The sequence below is a fragment of the Salmo salar genome, chromosome 09, assembly GCF_965601325.2.
Source record: "Salmo salar chromosome 09, fSalSal1, whole genome shotgun sequence".
NCBI lineage: Eukaryota > Metazoa > Chordata > Actinopteri > Salmoniformes > Salmonidae > Salmo > Salmo salar.
The window spans coordinates 151449978-151467824 of record NC_138299.1 but is presented as its reverse complement, the minus strand read 5'-3'; the positions used below and the strand labels follow the sequence as shown (position 1 = coordinate 151467824).

The following is a 17847-nucleotide window of genomic DNA, read 5'->3' as shown; positions in this document are numbered from 1 at the left end:
AATGTCGCATAATCCGGGAATCTGCACGGACCCGGGTCCCACCAATGAGTTCGTACCACACCAATCTTAGTTGATTATTTATTTACTAGAAAGCTAAAATGATGATAAAAGATACACATACACAAAACACAGTCTAGGCTATTGATTAGAACTTAGTATAACGGGCCAACACACTATGGCGCGTGTTACCCGAAATGGGGATTTAAAAGAGAGAGAGAAAGTACACGAGAGAAATATACATTTGGGTGCATTCGTCAGCTATGCTTATTTTAACCCTAGCCTTGCCCCGAACTGCCGCTCTTATGGGTCAGAATATAATGATGTAATTACATGTTGGAGGTCTCAGATGGGAAGCTCCGCGTGGCTCGTTTAGGCTTCTCAATGACGCACTTCTCCGGCGCAACTCTCTGGTTGTCCTCACGATGTCAGTGTACTTTTGGCTTAATGGTCTGATTCCTCGCCCTTGCTCTGATAGGGGTCTTCTGAGGACAGACAGCTCTGTAGCTCAGAGCTCACAGCGTAGGAATGAATCAGCGTAGATACCACGATTCGATGGGGAGTGTAGGACAGGTGTTCCGGCTCGAGTTCACCCGCTTAGACACGGCTACTCATCCATAGCATGGGTAGAAAAATATTTCTTTGTCTTCTTCCTTGTGTTGCGTTTTAGGGTTCGTTGACCTTTTAGACCTCGGCTGCAGGTTGGGTCACTTAGTCTATCTGTTCATTCTTAACTCCCATGTCTTATACCCTCGAGTCAGAAGTGGGCGTAACCGCCTTTAGGGCAATTCTCTGGGCGTACCACGTTAAGAGGCAAGGTCTAGATTTGACTCAAATCCAATTTTAGACAACTAACTTCACATTTCATCTTTACCAAAACATTCTCTTTGATTTGGACATTTTCCACACAACGTACAATGTATAAACATCAGGCATATACTGGGAAAACTCTGAAAGTTACAATGTTTTCGTAATAACATCATCTATTAACCTTTAATAACAAAACAAAAATTACATACTTTTTCATATTCCATGTACCGTCATGACCACCATTGTGGCTGACGGAAACCATTGTTCCAAAGTCCCTTTATTGCGTGTTTAATGTTCTGAGGCTGGTTCTCCATAGTGAGAGGACAAAGGAATTTTGTCTGTGGCCTAAGATTTATCATGGGCGTGAGGGGTCATAAAACCCCCACATCTTCAGACCCCTAGATCTCTCCTCCTCTGTTGGGGGTGAGAGATAATCTGTAGGGTTGTGGTCTCCTGTAACCTGACCTGATCAGGACAGTCATGACACCAGAGACAGCTAAACTCCTGGATAATATTTTTATGTCTCTGTGTGCAGTCAACTTTCTTCAAACCGCATGCAGAGACATACAGATGGTATCCATGAGTTCATTTGACTAGAAAAAGGGCTTGATTGCTAAAATCTGTCACTATCCTGTTAATAGGTCTCTGTATCTGTTTGTAGGGCTATGTTTTGTGACTGGGTGTGTATGTATTTCTGTATGTACTGTGTAGGGAGCTGTTGACCCCCCAGCAACACTATGACTGGGGTCTGAGGGCTCTGAAGACGGTGCTGAGAGGCTGTGGCAGACTGCTGCAGCAGCAGAGGAGGAGTGAGGCCAAGAACAAGAGTAAGACCCCTAAACTGACACTTACTCCCCACCCCCCAAAAAACTCCCTATTCTTTTATTTTATTTATAGCCGAATAACCCCTAAAAACGGTCCTGTGTCTCAGCCTTTGGGCTCTCTCTCCTCTCTCTGTCCTTTTGTCCTTTTTCTCAAATACTGATCTTAGCTGAGTTGTTTTCATCCCTATCCCTCTCTCCCCTCTTCCCTCTTTGCCTCTTCCTCTCTCTTTGCCCCTCTCTTTGACCTTTCCCTGCCTCCCCCTGATGCCTGGTTGTCCATATCTTTCTGATCCCTGGTTGATCGCTCTGTCTCCCTCTCCGCCTTTCTCTTTTATCTTTCTCTTTCTCTCTCTCTCTCTCTCTCTCATTCTCATTCTCACTCCCACTCTCACTCTCGTTTACTCTATTTGTCAGACAGTACATTTGTCCCTGGGGCTTTCTCTGTTTGCTCCCTCTATTGTCAGGCCAAATGTTCCAGTGAAAAACCAGCCTCTAGTGCCAGCAGCTTTAGAGAGGAGAACAAAAGTATTGATGAACTCTAAATCATGACACGGGTCGTAATTAGCACATGTGTAGCTAGTAGCAACACAGCGTAGCAGAATAACAGAGAAACAAGTACATTTTTATACAAATGAACTCCTCTCTTCCCTATATCCCCTCTCTGCCCCCCCCTCTATCTCTGTGTTCCCCCTCCCTGTCTGTCAATTAAATTAAATTCAAGGGGCTTTATTGGCATGGGAAACATATGTTAACATTGCCAAAGCAAGTGAAGTAGATAATATACAAAAGTGAAATGAACATTAAAAATCAACAGTAAACATTACACTCACAGACGTTCCGAAATAATAAAGACATTTCAAATGTCATATTGTGTCTATATACAGTGTTGTAACAATGTACAAATTGTTAAAGTACAAAAGGGAAAATAAATAAGCATAAATATGGGTTGTTTTTACAATGGTGTTTGTTCTTCACTGGTTGACCTTTTCTTGTGACAACAGGTCACACATCTTGCTGCAGTGATGTCACACTGTGGTATTTCACCCAGTAGATATGGGGGTTTATCAAAATCGGGTTTGTTTTCGAATTCTTTGTGGATCTGTGTAATCTGATGGAAATATGCGTCTCTAATATGGTCATACATTTGGCAGGAGGTTAGGAAGTGCAGCTCAGTTTCCATCATTTTGTGGGCAGTGTGCACATGGCCTGTCTTCTCTTGAGAGCCAGGTCTGCCTACGGCTGCCTCTCAATGGCAAGGCTATGCTCACTGAGTCTGTACGGAGTCAAAGCTTTCCTTAAGTTTCAGTCAGTCACAGTGGTCAGGTATTCTGCCACTGTGTACTCTCTGTTTAGGGCCAAATAGCATTATCAGTTTTTTTGTTAATTCTTTCCAATGTGTCAAGTAATTATCTTTTTTTGTTTTCTCATGATTTGGTTGGGTCTAATTGTGTTGCTGTCCTGGGGCTCTGTGGGGTGTGTTTGTGTTTGTGAACAGAGCCCCAGAACCAGCTTGCTTAGGGGACTCTTCTCCAGGTTTATCTCTCTGTAGGGGAGGACTTTGTTATGGAAGGTTTGGGAATCGCTTCCTTTTAGGTGGTTGGGGAATTTAACGACTCTTTTCTGGATTTTGATAATTAGCTGGTATATTTCTCCGTAGTGGTAATATTGGGGAAGATGCCAGAGCTGAGGATGATGTTGAAGTATAGCCAAATGGAATGTGTTGTCTGTATATTTTATAATTTCATTGATGATACCATCAGCCCCACAGGCCTTTTTATGTTGGAGGGTTTGTATTTTATCCTGTAGTTCATTCAATGTAGTTGGAGAATCCAGTGGGTTCTGGTAGTCTTTAATAGTTGATTCTAAGATTTCTATTTAATCATGTATATGTTTTTGCTGTTTGTTCTTTGTTATAGAGCCAAAAAGATCTCAATTTTGGATAGATAATTCTTCGTGTTGTTTGTAAAGTGTGTTCCATTGTTCCCAGAAGTGGTTAGATTCTATGGATTCTTCAATTACATTGAGCTGATTTCTGACGTGCTGTTCCTTCTTTATCCGTAGTGTATGTCTGTATTGTTTTAGTGATTCACCATAGTGAAGGCGTAGACTCAGGTTTTCTGGGTCTCTGTGTTTTTGGTTTGATAGGTTTCTCAATTTATATCTTTGGTTTTGCACTTTTCATCAAACCATTTGTCATTGTTGTTCATTTTCCTTGGTTTTCTGTTTCATTTTTTTTATTTGATAGGGAAGCTGAGAGGTCAAATATACTGTTTAGACTTTCTACTGCCAGGTTTACACCTTCACTATTACAGTGGAACATTTTGTCCAGGAAGTTGTCTAAAAGGGATTGAATTTGTTGTTACCTAATTGTTTTTTGGTAGGTTTCTACACTACATTCCTTCCATCTATAGCATTTCTTAATATTACTCAGTTCCTTTGGCTTTGATGCCTCATGATTGAGTATTGCTCTGTTCAGGTAGACTGTGATTTTGCTGTGATCTGATAGGGATGTCCGTGGGCTGACTGTGAACGCTCTGAGAGACTCTGGGTTGAGGTCAGTGATAAAGTATTCTACCGTACTACTGCCAAGAGATGAGCTATAGGTGTACCTACCATAGGAGTCCCTTCGAAGCCTACCATTGACTATGTACATACCCAGCGTGGGACAGAGCTGCAGGAGTTGTGAACCGTTTTTGTTGGTTATGTTGTCGTAGTTGTGTCTAGGGGGGCATATGGGGGAGGGAATACTGTCACCTCCAGGTACGTGTTTGTCTCCATGTGTGCAGAGGGTGTCGGGTTCTTGTCCGGTTCTGGCATTTAGGTCGCCACAGACTAGTACATGTTCCTGGGCCTGGAAAGGATTGATTTCCCCCTCCAGGATGGAGAAGTTGTCTTCATTAAAGTCCATCTCTGTCCCCCTCCCTCTCTCTCGGTGCCCCCCTCCCTCCTCTTTATCTCTGTGTCTCCCCCTCTCTATCTCGGTGTTCCCCAGTCAAGGAGAGTGTTCTGGTGGTGCAGGCACTGAGGTTGAACACCATGTCCAAGCTGACATTTGCAGACAGCAGCAGGTTTGATGCCTTGGTCCAAGATGTGTTCCCTGGGGTGGGTTTTACTGACGTGGAGGACCTGACCCTCAGCCACGCACTGCAGGCTGTCTACGAGGAGGCACACCTCCAACTCATACCCAGCCAGGTGGGTGACTGTAGCCGTGTGTGTGTTTGTGACCGTGTGTTTGTGGGGCACACATACATAATGAAAGCTCTGGTCTGGAGTTGTATGAGCTGTTTAGTCAAGAGGATAGAAGAAAGAGGGAGGGAGGGTTGGATGGAGGGTTAGAGGGTTGGAAAGATGGAGGGTTGGAAAGATGGAGGGTTGGAAAGATGGAGGGTTGGAAAGATGGAGGGTTAGATGGATGTAGGGTTGGATGGATGGAGGGTTGGCTGGATGGAGGGATAGAGGGTTGGATGGAGGGATGGAGGGATGGAGGTTGGAGGGATGGATGGATGGATGGAGGGTTGGCTGGATGGAGGGATAGAGGGTTGGATGGAGGGATGGAGGGATGGAGGTTGGAGGGATGGATGGATGGATAGAGGGTTGGATGGATGGATAAAGTAGTTTTTCTCTGTAGATGAAGAAAGCTCTGGAGCTGTGTGAGCAGTTGAGACAGCGTATGGGAGTGGTGATCGTAGGTCCCAGCGGGGCAGGTAAATCTACTCTGTGGAGGATGCTGCGTGCCGCCTTGGGCAGGACAGGCAGGGTGGTGAGTACACACCTGATTAATCATGATAATCACAATCCTTTTATTGTTATTCTGTCTGCGTTACACTCCCACGGCTCTGCGCCCTAGTTATCATTAATCATAATCATATTCATGTTTTATTCATGTAACATTCCAACTACTAATAGAATGTAATTTGAGTGGCCTCAAGAGTGGCGCAGCGGTCTAAGGCACTGTATCACAACCGGCTGTGATCGGGAGCCCCATAGGGCAGCGCACAGTTGGGTTAAGGGAGGGTTTGGGAGGGTTTGGTAAGGGAGGGTTTGGGCTTTACGTGGCTCATCGCGCTCTAGCGACTCCTTGTGGCAGGCCGGGCACCTGCAGGCTGACGACGCTCGTCAGTTGAACAGTGTTTCCTCTGACACATTGGTGCGGCTGGCTTCCGGGTTAAGCGGGTGGGTGTTAAGAAGTGTGGTTTGGTTGGTCATGTTTCGGGGGATGCATGACTGGAACTTCGCCTCCCGAGCCCGTTGGGGAGTTGCAGTGATGAGACAAGATCTAAATTGTGGAGAAAAAGTGGGTAAAATACAACAAAATAATGTCATTTGAGATGAAACCACTGACCACTGACTTTGTCCCTGCCTGTCCTGAATGCTGTCATGTTGTGTTTAGGTGAAGCAGTATACAGTGAACCCTAAAGCCATGCCCCGCCAGCAGCTGCTGGGTCACATAGACATGGACACGAGGGAGTGGACTGACGGGGTGCTCACAAACAGCGCCAGGCAGGTGGTCAGAGAACCACAGGGTAAGAACCACTACCAGGAAACAACCACAGCACAACCATGAGGCCCATAATGCATCTTTTAGCCGTATTAGAAGATAGTGAAAGATAAACAAGAAAGTTGAAAGTTAGTTGCAATATCAGTTTAATCCACCAGAAAGTAATGCACAAATATTACGGTTAAACTCAAATACACTAATTTATTAAAAAACATTATTTTTGGGTGTGGGGGGGGAAACGGTATAATCTTTGTAAGTTATATCATAAATAGTACTGGTTGAGTTGTCACACATGCAGCTAACAAAAATATATGTAAATGTCTGCTCTATCTAAAATTACAACCAACTAATTGCAGCATTAAGTGGAAGGGGGAGAAAGTAAGGAACTTGTCTGTCGGACCTGCATTAAAGACCAAGATTGGTTAAAGAAAATTGTGATAAATAAAAAAGTATACCAGTTTAATTTAAGGAACAAAAAATGTACAGCTATGCCATACAGATTGCAAAACACTTGGGAAGAGATTTTCAATGTACCGATTCCATGGCACATGGTTTATGAGCTGATACACAAAATGAAGCCGGATTCAAAACGTACAGTTTTTACATTTTTTATTATTATACAAAATTCTTGCAAACAGTAGAATGTTATGTTCTGTACATGGGGGACACAACTATCCCAGCTCTGCAGATTCTGCTGCGAAGAGATACTCATTAGATCATTTGTTTTGGTAGTGTCCATATGTAGCTTGTTTTTGGTTACAGGTCCAGGAATGGCTGAAGAATTGCAACATTTACCTGTAGCTAACTCTGCAAATAGCACTGCTGGGTGATCTGAAAAGTCACAGTTAATCAATCAGTAATATAATAATACTCTTAGAAAATTGTGTGTATATATACATACATACATACATACATACATACATACATACATACATACATACATACATACATACATACATACACACACACACACTACCGTTCAAAAGTTTGGGGTCACTTAGAAATGTCCTTGTTTTCCATGAAAACATACATGAGGTAATAATGACACCGGAGAAGAAGGCAGACGTTTTACCAACCGATTGTGTTTGTTTGTTCGTTTATTTGCGTTTTTTGTAACTTATTTTTTTGCTTATTTTGTAAATAATGTTGCCTCTACCGTTTCTTATGACCAAAAATAACTGCGATTACGCACCACGGACTGGCAGAATCCTTTTTTTCCTTTAACGAGTCTGACGTGCCTGACGTGAACGATATACTGCTTTCTCGGGAACAGGCCCAGATCCCTGTGATTTGTGTGAAGAGAAGGCGGAGAAAAAGGGGGCTACCTTCTGAGAATTCGTACAGTGCCTTGCAAAAGTAGTCATCCCCTTGGCTTTTTTCTTATTTTGTTGCATTACAACCTGTAATTGAAATTTATTTTTATTTGGATTTCATGTACTGGACATAAACAAAATAGTCCAAATTGGTAAAGTAAAATAAAATAAAATACTTTTTCAATAAATTCAAAACTGAAAAGTGGTGCATGCATATGTATTCACCCCCTTTGCTATGAAGCCACTAAATAAGATCTGGTGCAACCAATTACCTTCAGAGTCACATAATTAGTCCACCTGTGTGCAATCTAAGTGTCACATGATCTGTCACATGATCTCAGTATATATACACCTGTCCTGAAAGGCCCCAGAGTCTGCAACACCACTAAGCAAGGGGCACCACCAATCAAGCGGCACCATGAAGACCAAGTAGCTCTCCAAACAGATCAGGGACAAAATTGTGGAGAAGTACAGAACAGGGTTGTGTTATAAAAAAAATATCTGAAACTTTGAACATCCCACGGAGCACCATTAAATCCATTATTAAAAAAATATCTGAAACTTTGAACATCCCACGGAGCACCATTAAATCCATTATTAAAAAATGGAAGGAATATAGCACCACAAAAACCTGCCAAGAGAAGGCCGCCCACCAAACTCACAGACCAGGCATGGAGGGCATTAATCAGAGAGTCAACAAAGAGACCAAAGATAACCCTGAAGGAGCTGCAAAGCTCCACAGCGGAGATTGGAGTATCTGTCCATAGGATCACTTTAAGCCGTACACTCCACAGAGCTGGGCTTTACGGAAGAGTGGCCAGAAGATGTTGTGTAAATAAAATGATACAAACCCCCAAAAAATCAATTTTAATTCAAGGTTATAAGGCAACAAAATAGGAAAAATGCCAAGGGGGTGAATACTTTCGCAAGCCACTGTAGGCGATCGAATAAACCCCCACTTCCTTCCATTCTGCTAGCAAACGTGCAATCTTTGGAGAATAAAATAGATGGCCTACGCGCAAGATTAAACTACCAAAGGGACATTCAAAACTAATATCTTATGCTACACGGAGTCGTAGCTGAATGACGACACTATCAACATACAGCTGGCTGGTTATACTCTGTACCGGCAGGATAGAACAGCGGCGTCTGATAAGACAAGGTGCGGCGGACTATGTATTTTTGTAAATAACAGCTGGTGCACAATATCTAAGGAAGTCTTGAACTATTGCTCGCATGAGGTTGAGTATCTCATGATAAACTGTAGACCACACTACCTACCTAGAGAGTTTTCATCTGTATTTTTCGTAGCTGTCTACATGGCACCACAGTCAGAGGCTGGCACTAAGACAGCATTGAATGAGCTGAATTCCACCATAAGCAAACAAGAAAATGCTCACCCAGAGGCGGCACTCCTAGTAGCCGGGGACTTTAATGCAGGGAAACTTAAATTAGTTTTACCAAATTTCTATCAGCATGTTAAATGTGCAACCAAATAAAATAAAATAAACTCTGGACCACCTTTACTCCACACACAGAGACGCATACAAAGCTCTCCCTCGCCCTCCATTTGGCAAATCTGACAATAATTCTATCCTCCTGATACCTGCTTCCATCAAAAATGAAAGCAGGAAGCACCAGTGACTCGGTCAATAAAAAAGTGGTCAGATGAAGCAGATGCTAAGCTACAGGACTGTTTTGCTAGCACAGACTGGAATAGTTCCGGGATTCCTCCAATGGCATTGAGGAGTACACCACATCAGTCATTGGCTTCATCAATAAGTGCATCGATGACATTGTCCCCACAGTGCCATGGATTACAGGCAACATCCGCACTGAGCTAAAGGGTAGAGCTGCCGCTTTCAAGGAGCTTGACTCTAACCCGGAAGCTTTTAAGAAATCATGCTATGCCCTCCGAACAGCCATCAAATAGGAAAAGCGTCAATACAGGACTAAGATCGAATCGTACTACACCCGCTCTCGTTGGATGTGGCAGGGCTTGCAAACCATTATAGACGACAAAGGGAAGCACAGCCGAGAGCTGCCCAGTGACACGTGCCTACCAGACGAGCTAAACTACTTCTATGCTCGCTTCGAGGCAAATAACACTGAAACATGTATGAGAGCACCAGCTGTACCGGAAGACTGTGTGATCACGCTCTCCGAAGCCAATGTGAGTAAGACCTTTAAATAGGTCAACATTCACAAGCCCGCAGGGCCAGACCGATTACCAGGACGTGTACTGCGAGATTGCTCTGACCAACTGTCAAGTGTCTTCACTGACATTTTCAACCTCTCCCTGTCCGAGTCTGTAATACCAACATGTTTTAAGCAGACCACCATAATGCCTGTGCCCAAGAACTCTAAAGTAACCTGCCTAAATGACTACCAACCCGTAGCACACGCCTGTAGCCATGAAGTGCTTTGAAAGGCTAGTCATGGATCACATCAACACCATTATCCCAGAAACCCTAGACCCACTCCAATTTACATACCGTTCCAACAGATCCACAGATGATGCAATCTCTATTTCACTCCACACTGCCCTTTCCCACCTGGACAAAAGGAACACCTATGTGAGAATGCTATCCTCAACACAGGGCCCCTCAGCCCCCTCCTGTACTCACTGTTCACTCATGACTGCACGGCCAGGTACGACTCCAACACTGTTATCTAATATTGCCGATGACACAACAGTGGTAGGCCTGATCACCGACAACGACGAGACAGCCTATAGGGAGGAGGTCAGAGACCTGGCTGTGTGGTGCCAGGACAACAACTTCTCCCTCAACGTGATCAAGACAAAGGAGATGATTGTGGACTACAGGAAAAAGAGGACAGAGCACGCCCCCATTCTCATTGACAGGGCTGCAGTGGAGCAGGTTGAGAGCTTCAAGTTCCTTGGTGTCCACATCACCAACAAACTAACATGGTCCAAACACACCAAGACAGTCGTGAAGAGGGCACGACAAAACCTATTCCCCCTCAGGAGACTGAAAAGATTTGCAATGGGTCCTCAGATCCTCAAAAGGGTCTACAGCTGTACCATCGAGAGCATCCTGTGACTGGTTGCATCACTGTCTGGTACGGCAACTGCTCGGCTTCCGACTGCAAGGCACTACAGAGGGTAGTGCGAACGGCCCAATACATCACTGGGGCCAAGCTCCCTGCCATCCAGGACCTCTATACTAGTCGGTGTCAGAGGAAGGCCCTAAAAATTGTCAGACTCCAGCCACCCTAGTCATAGACTGTTCTCTCTGCTACCTCATGGCAAGCGGTACCGGAGCGCCAAGTCTAGGTCCAAGAGGCTTCTACCCCCAAGCCATAAGACTCCTTAACACCTAATCAAATGGCGACCTAGACTATTTGCATTGCCCCCCCCCCCCCCTTTTTTACACCGCTGCTACTCTCTCTTGTTATCATCTATGCATAGTCACTTTAATAACTCTACCCACATGTACATATTACCTCAACTAACCGGTGCCCCCGCACATTGACTCAGTACCAGTAGCCCTCTGTATATAGTCTCACCATTGTTATTTTACTGCTGCTCTTTAAGTACTTGTTATTTTATTTCTTATTCTTCCGTATTCATTTTTTCATTATTTTTTTTAAACTGCATTGTTGGTTAGGGACTCGTAAGTAAGCATTTCACTGTAAGGGAACACCCCCCTGAAATTGACAAAAATGAATGGGATCTTATTGGCACCGTACGAAACATATACACGATGTACAATACCACTCAAATGGATGTTGTTTAATTCAAAACTGATTGCAAATGCCATATGGCAAATGCCAAGTGTCACACAGCAAATGTAACACACGTCAAGACCCAAGAGTACAATTTTGAAAATGTAAATTTTCTTTCAAAAACTTATCACCCCCTTAAAAAAGTGCTTTCTGGACCGTTTTTCGAAATTCTTTAGATTTTTTTGGGCAATTATACATGTATAAGAACTGTATGAACATACTTTTGTCATATTTTATTGTCATCATTTTTTAAATTGTGCATAAGGCATATGTTTTGTCCATTTGCAATATGATTTCATAGGAAGTCAAAAGTAAGTGAACCATTGCCAAATGCCATAAGAAATGTACAAATGCAATATGAAAGTATTGAATGTGCCAAATCAGGATGTTTTGTCCATTTGCAATATGATATTATAGGAAGTCAAAAGTCAGTGAACCATTGCCAAATGCCATAAGAAATGTCCAAATGCAATATGAGAGTATTGAAAGTGCCAAATCAGGGTGTTATGTCCATTTGCCATGTACGATCATAGGAAGTCGGTTTCCAAACCCAAAAGTCAGTGAACCATGCACATATGGCATTTATACTGCCCAAATGATATATAGCCCTATGTTAAGCCATGAATCAACCTAGATGGTCTATTTGTCATTTTAAAAATGTGCTCCTGGTAACGCATTCCAATCACCATGCGCACGGCTGTCCATTTGCAATATGTTTCAATGGGCATTTACCATCACGAATTTGACATGCTCAAAAATACTGCAGAAATGCAAAATTGACTGGCTCGATGAACTCGGGATGGCCGGGCAGTTATTCTGGTTCCTCTCCATCGCTCGTTGGTGTTGATTTCAGAATGTCAATTTGGTGATGGTCTATCACTGTTTAAACATATTGCAAATGGACAAAAGTCAGCCAGCAAGTTACCGTCCATCAGTCAATTGGATTTCATTCTGACACTGAACTGACACCACACCCACTTTTTCAAACTCGTTTAGAAGCCAACTATCACATATTTCAGAGCAGGCCCAAAATTCACAGCGCCTTCTGTTTAAACCATAATAAAAACATAAAACACGTAGGTACGTTCTAGCTGCGGGTCCAGTTCTGACATTATGTGTAGGCCTAGCTGAGGCGACCCCGAAACCCAAGTTTCGGCTCGATTTGGAGCCCGAGCAGCAACCTTAATTGGTGCTGAAAATCCAAATTTTCCGGGCGTTGCTACGGGGTCCTTGAATGAGCTATCGGACAGAAACGTTGGGGTCCGTCTCTATGGGCCGAGGCGGTTTCAATGCACCTAGTCTTGTGACTCTGGGACTTTTCTAAATGTCATCATTTTCGTAATGGTCAAAATGAATTGAAGTTATTGCAAATGTACGAGGCTGTTTCTCGGTCGGAGAACCTTCTAGAGCCACATAACTCACCACACACTATTGACTTGAGCTCTAGAACGGGTTTCTAAAGTTTCAGAGCTCTAGGTCTGACGGTTCTTTGACAGTTTGAATAAAGGTAACTATTGCAGGCTCTGTGTGTCTCTAAGTCCCACACTGTGTCACTCCATCCTTGCTTGTGTGTGTGTGAGTTTTTCTTCGAAATCTGATGGGATAAATGACTGATTTACAGTTCATGAGGGTTGCCTCATCACACATTTGAAGTTTTGGAAAGATGTGACTTTTTAACCCTTCGAAACAGCCCCTTTGACCCCAATTTAAGGCACTTCCGGTTGGCACAGGAAGCTAAAAGTAATCACATATCCTCATTGGGGTAGGCTTTTACAGAATCCTGAGTTTAAAGTCTTTATGCTAAGAATTGACTGATTTACACAGGGTTGAATGCAGTGATTTTCACAAACTGCAGGTTTGGTACATCAAAACACCTTTAGGGTGAATTTAACCACTTCCGGTTGCTCCAGGAAGCTTAGAATCAACACAGGTAGACCTCATTGTGGCCTTATGAATTGTCATCGAAGACAGGTTCATAAGGCATTCATAACCCACATAGGCTTCAGGTTGAATTTAGGGGAGCAGGCAATGTATTCCTATGGGGAGAAAAGTCATTGCAAACTGCTTGATGTAAACACCTTCTTTTCACTGTTAAGGGTTAATGCCACATGGTCAAGGTTAGGCTTGTACAGATTGGGAGGACCTCAGGAACGTTTCTGAGGTCGAATTGTGGTTCTAACCCTAACGGTTCTCCCGCTGTCACCCAAAAGCACCTGAAATTTAGGGCCAGGCTTCATTTTGGCTCTTCTTTTTTTCCACGATCGCTGCGCTCAGACTGAGCGAGCTACGGTCAAGCGGGGCATCTCGTTGAACTCGGCACAGCCTAGAGATTATGGTAATGCCGTTGCAGGCTCTGTCTGTATTTACGCCCCGCACTGTGACTCCATCCTTGCTGTGTGTGTGTGTGTGTGTGTGTGAGAACTTTCTGTTGGGAGAACAGTTCATGAGGGTTGCCTAATCACACACATGAAGTTTTGAAAAGATCTGACCTTTTGAACCCTTCGAAACAGCCCCTATGACACCATTTTAACCTCTCTCGAGTATGTGGGACGAAATCGTCCCACCTAGTCAACAGCCAGTGGAATCGAGTGGCGCGATATTCAAAAAGCTTAAAAATGCTATTACTTCAATTTCTCAAACATATGACTATTTTACACCATTTTAAAGACAAGACTCTCGTTAATCTAACCACATTGTCCGATTTCAAAAAGGCTTTACAACGAAAGCAAAACATTAGATTATGTCAGGAGAGTACCCAGCCAGAAATAATCACACACCCATTTTTCAAGCTAGCATATAATGTCTGTTATACAATATTATACAGTATTGACACGGCCGGATAAAAAACGTACCCGATTTAATCTGGTTACTACTCCTGCCCAGTAACTAGAATATGCATATAATTATTGGCTTTGGATAGAAAACACCCTAAAGTTTCTAAAACTGTTTGAATGGTGTCTGTGAGTTTAACCTCTATGGGCTTGCGTCCCACCTACTCAGCAGCCAGTTGAATCCTGTGGCGCGTTATTCAAATCCTTAGATATGCTATTACTTCAATTTTTCAAAAATATGACTATTTTACACCATTTTAAAGATAAGACTCTCGTTAACTTCTTGGGGCTATGTGGGACGCTAGCGTGCCACCCGTGGTGCACCCTATCAACAGCAGGTGCATTTCAAGAGCGGCAAATTTGAAACCAAATAAATGTAAAAATTCAAATTTTTCAAACATACAACTATCTTACACCCTTTGAAAGATAAACATCTCCTTAATCTAACCACGTTGTCCGATTTCAAAAAGGTTTTACGGCAAAAGCATAAAGTTAGATTATGTTAGGAGAGTACATTGACAATAGCTGTGTGTAATGTTTTGTCAATTCAAAGACAGGCGTCACCAAAACCATAAAACCAGCTAAAATGATGCACTAACCTTTGACAATCTCCATCAGATGACACTCCTAGGACATTATGTTAGACAATACATGCATTTTTAGTTCTATCAAGTTCATATTTATATCCAAAAACAGCGTTTTACTATGGCGTTGATGTTCAGGGAATCGTTTCCCTCCAATAACCGGCAGTCAAGTCAGCACAACAAATTAAATAATTAATATTAGAAAACATTGGTAAAATATTATATTGTCATTTAAAGAATTATAGATTTACATCTCTTGAACGCAATCGACTTGCCAGATTTAAAAATAACCTTACTGGGAAATCACACTTTGCAATAATCTGAGCACTGCGCCCAGAAAAATACGCTTTGCGATACAGACTAACGGCCATGTTGGAGAGATCTAAAATCGAAAATACTATGTAAATAATCCATTACCTTTGATTCTCTTCATCAGATGTCACTTCCAGGAATCACAGGTCCATAACGAATGTAGTTTTGTTCAAAAAAGCTCATCATTTATGTCCAAAAAGCTCCGTGTTGTTAGCACATGATCTAAGCCCGCCGGACTTCACTTCATGAACGAGGGGAAAAAATATATTTACGTTCGTTCAAACATGTCAAACGTTGTATAGCATAAATCATTAGTGCCTTTTTTAACCAGAACATGAATAATATTCAAGGTGGACGAATGCATTCTCTTTTAAAACGTATTGGAACGAGGGTACCCAACATGACCTCGCGCGCCAGAGTCTAATCGGCCATCACCGTTCCAAGGCTCTTGTTCGGTCAGATCTCACAGTAGAAGACTCAAAACACTTTGTAAAGGCTGGTGACATCTAGTGGAAGCAATAGGAAGTGCCGAAACATTAATAAGCCCCTGTGTGTTTCAATGGCATAGTCACATATAGTCACAATCACATAAACCCAAACCACAGCTAAATGTAGCACTAACCTTTGATGATCTTCATCAGATGACAACCCTAGGACATTATGTTATACAATACATACATGTTTTGTTCAATCAAGTTCATATTTATATCAAAAACCAGCTTTTTACATTAGCATGTGACGTTCAGAACTAGCACACCCACCGCAAACTTCCGGTGAATTTACTAAATTTGTCCTAAATGTCCTAGGTGTGTCATCTGATGAAGATCATCAAAGGTTAGTGCTGCATTTAGCTGTCTTCTGGGTTTTTGTGACATTATATGCTAGCTTGAAAAATGGGTGTCTGATTATTTCTGGCTGGGTACTCTGCTGACATAATCTAATGTTTTGCTTTCGTTGTAAAGCCTTTTTGAAATCGGACAGTGTGGTTAGATAAATTAACAATTTAAATAAACGATTTCGTCCCACCGGCCCTAGAGAGGTTAACCAGGTAGGCTAGTTGAGAACTAGTTCTCATTTACAACTGCGACCTGGCCAAGATAAAGCAAAGCAGTGTGACACAGACAACAGAGTTATACATGGAGTAAACAATAAACAAGTCAATGACACAGTAGAAAAAAATTAAGTCTATATACAGTGTGTGCAAAAGGCATGAGGAGGTTGGCAATAAATAGGCCATAGGAGCGAATAATTACAATTTAGCAGATTAACACTGTAGTGATAAATGAGCATATGATGATGTGCAAGTGGAAATACTGGTGTGCAAAAGAGCAGAAAAGTAAATAAAATAAAAACAGTATGGGGATGAGGTAGGTAGATTGGGTGGGCAATTTACAGATGGACTATGTACAGCTGCAGAGATCGGTTAGCAGCTCAGGTAGCTGATGTTTAAAGTTGGCGAGGGAAATAAAAGTCTCCAACTTCAGCGATTTTTGCAATTTGTTCCAGTCACTGGCAGCAGAGAACTGGAATGAAAGGCGGCCAAATGAGGTGTTGGCTTTGGGGATGATCAGTGAAATATTCCTGCTGGAACGTGTGCTATGGGTGGGTGTTGTTATTGTGACCAGTGAACTGAGATAAGGCGGAGCTTTACCTAGCATAGACTTATAGATGATGTGGAGCCAGTGGGTCTGGCAACGAATATGTAGCGAGGGCCAGCAGACTAGAGCATACAGGTCGCAGTGGTGGGTGGTATAAGGTGATTTGGTAACAAAACGGATGGCACTGTGATAGACTGCATCCAGTTTGCTGAGTAGAGTAATGGAAGCTATTTTGTAGATGACATCGCCGAAGTCGAGGATCGGTAGGATAGTCAGTTTTACAAGGGTATGTTTGGCGGCGCGAAATAGAAAGCCGATTCTAGATTTGATTTTGGATTGGAGATGTTTAATATGAGTCTGGAAGGAGAGTTTACAGTCTAACCAGACACCTAGGTATTTGTAGTTGTCCACATATTCTAGGTTGGAACCGTCCAGGGTGGTGATGCTAGTCAGGCGGGCAGGTGCGTGCAGCGAACGGTTGAAAAGCATGCATTTGGTTTTACTAGCATTTAAGAGCAGTTGGAGGCCACGGAAGGAGTGTTGTATGGCATTGAAGATCGTTTGGAGGTTTGTTAGCACAGTGTCCAAGGAAGGGCCAGAAGTATAAAGAATGGTGTCGTCTGCGTAGAGGTGGATCAGGGAATCGCCCGCAGCAAGAGCGACATCATTGATATATACAGAGAAAAGAGTCGGCCCGAGAATTGAACCCTGTGGTACCCCCATAGAGACTGCCAGAGGTCCGGACAACATGCCCTCCGATTTGACACACTGAACTCTGTCTGCAAAGTAGTTGGTGAACCAGGCGAGGCAGTCATTAGAAAAACCAAGGCTATTGAGTCTGCCGATAAGAATACGGTGACAGAGTCGAAAGCCTTGGCCAGGTCGATGAAGACGGCTGCACAGTACTGTCTTTTATCGATGGCGGTTATGATATCGTTTAGAACCTTGAGCGTGGCTGAGGTGCACCCGTGACCGGCTCGGAAACCGGATTGCACAGCGGAGAAGGTACGGTGGGATTCGAAATGGTCAGTGATCTGTTTATTAACTTGGCTTTCGAAGACTTTAGATAGGCAGGGCAGGATGGAAATAGGTCTGTAACAGTTTGGGTCTAGGGTGTCACCCCCTTTGAAGAGGGGGATGGCCACGGCAACATTCCAATCTTTAGGGATCTCGGACGATACAAAAGAGAGGTTGAACAGGCTGGTAATAGGGGTGGATAGTTTTAGAAAGAGAGGGTCCAGATTGTCTAGCTAATTTTCGATTATCATGGATTTATCGGTGGTGACCGTGTTACCTAGCCTCAGTACAGTGGGCAGCTGGGAGGAGGTGC

General features: G+C 43.1%; 1 protein-coding gene across 1 annotated transcript in view; it reads left to right on the top strand.

The window, feature by feature from the left end:
- dync2h1 (dynein cytoplasmic 2 heavy chain 1) overlaps positions 1-17847 on the top strand; it is a 328531-nt gene that overhangs the window by 47233 nt on the left and 263451 nt on the right. Inside the window, exons 37-40 of the mRNA XM_082956441.1 lie at positions 1519-1634; positions 4624-4823; positions 5260-5391; positions 6022-6154. Coding sequence (XP_082812567.1) covers positions 1519-1634; positions 4624-4823; positions 5260-5391; positions 6022-6154 — 581 coding nt within the window. The remainder of the gene's footprint in view (positions 1-1518; positions 1635-4623; positions 4824-5259; positions 5392-6021; positions 6155-17847) is intronic.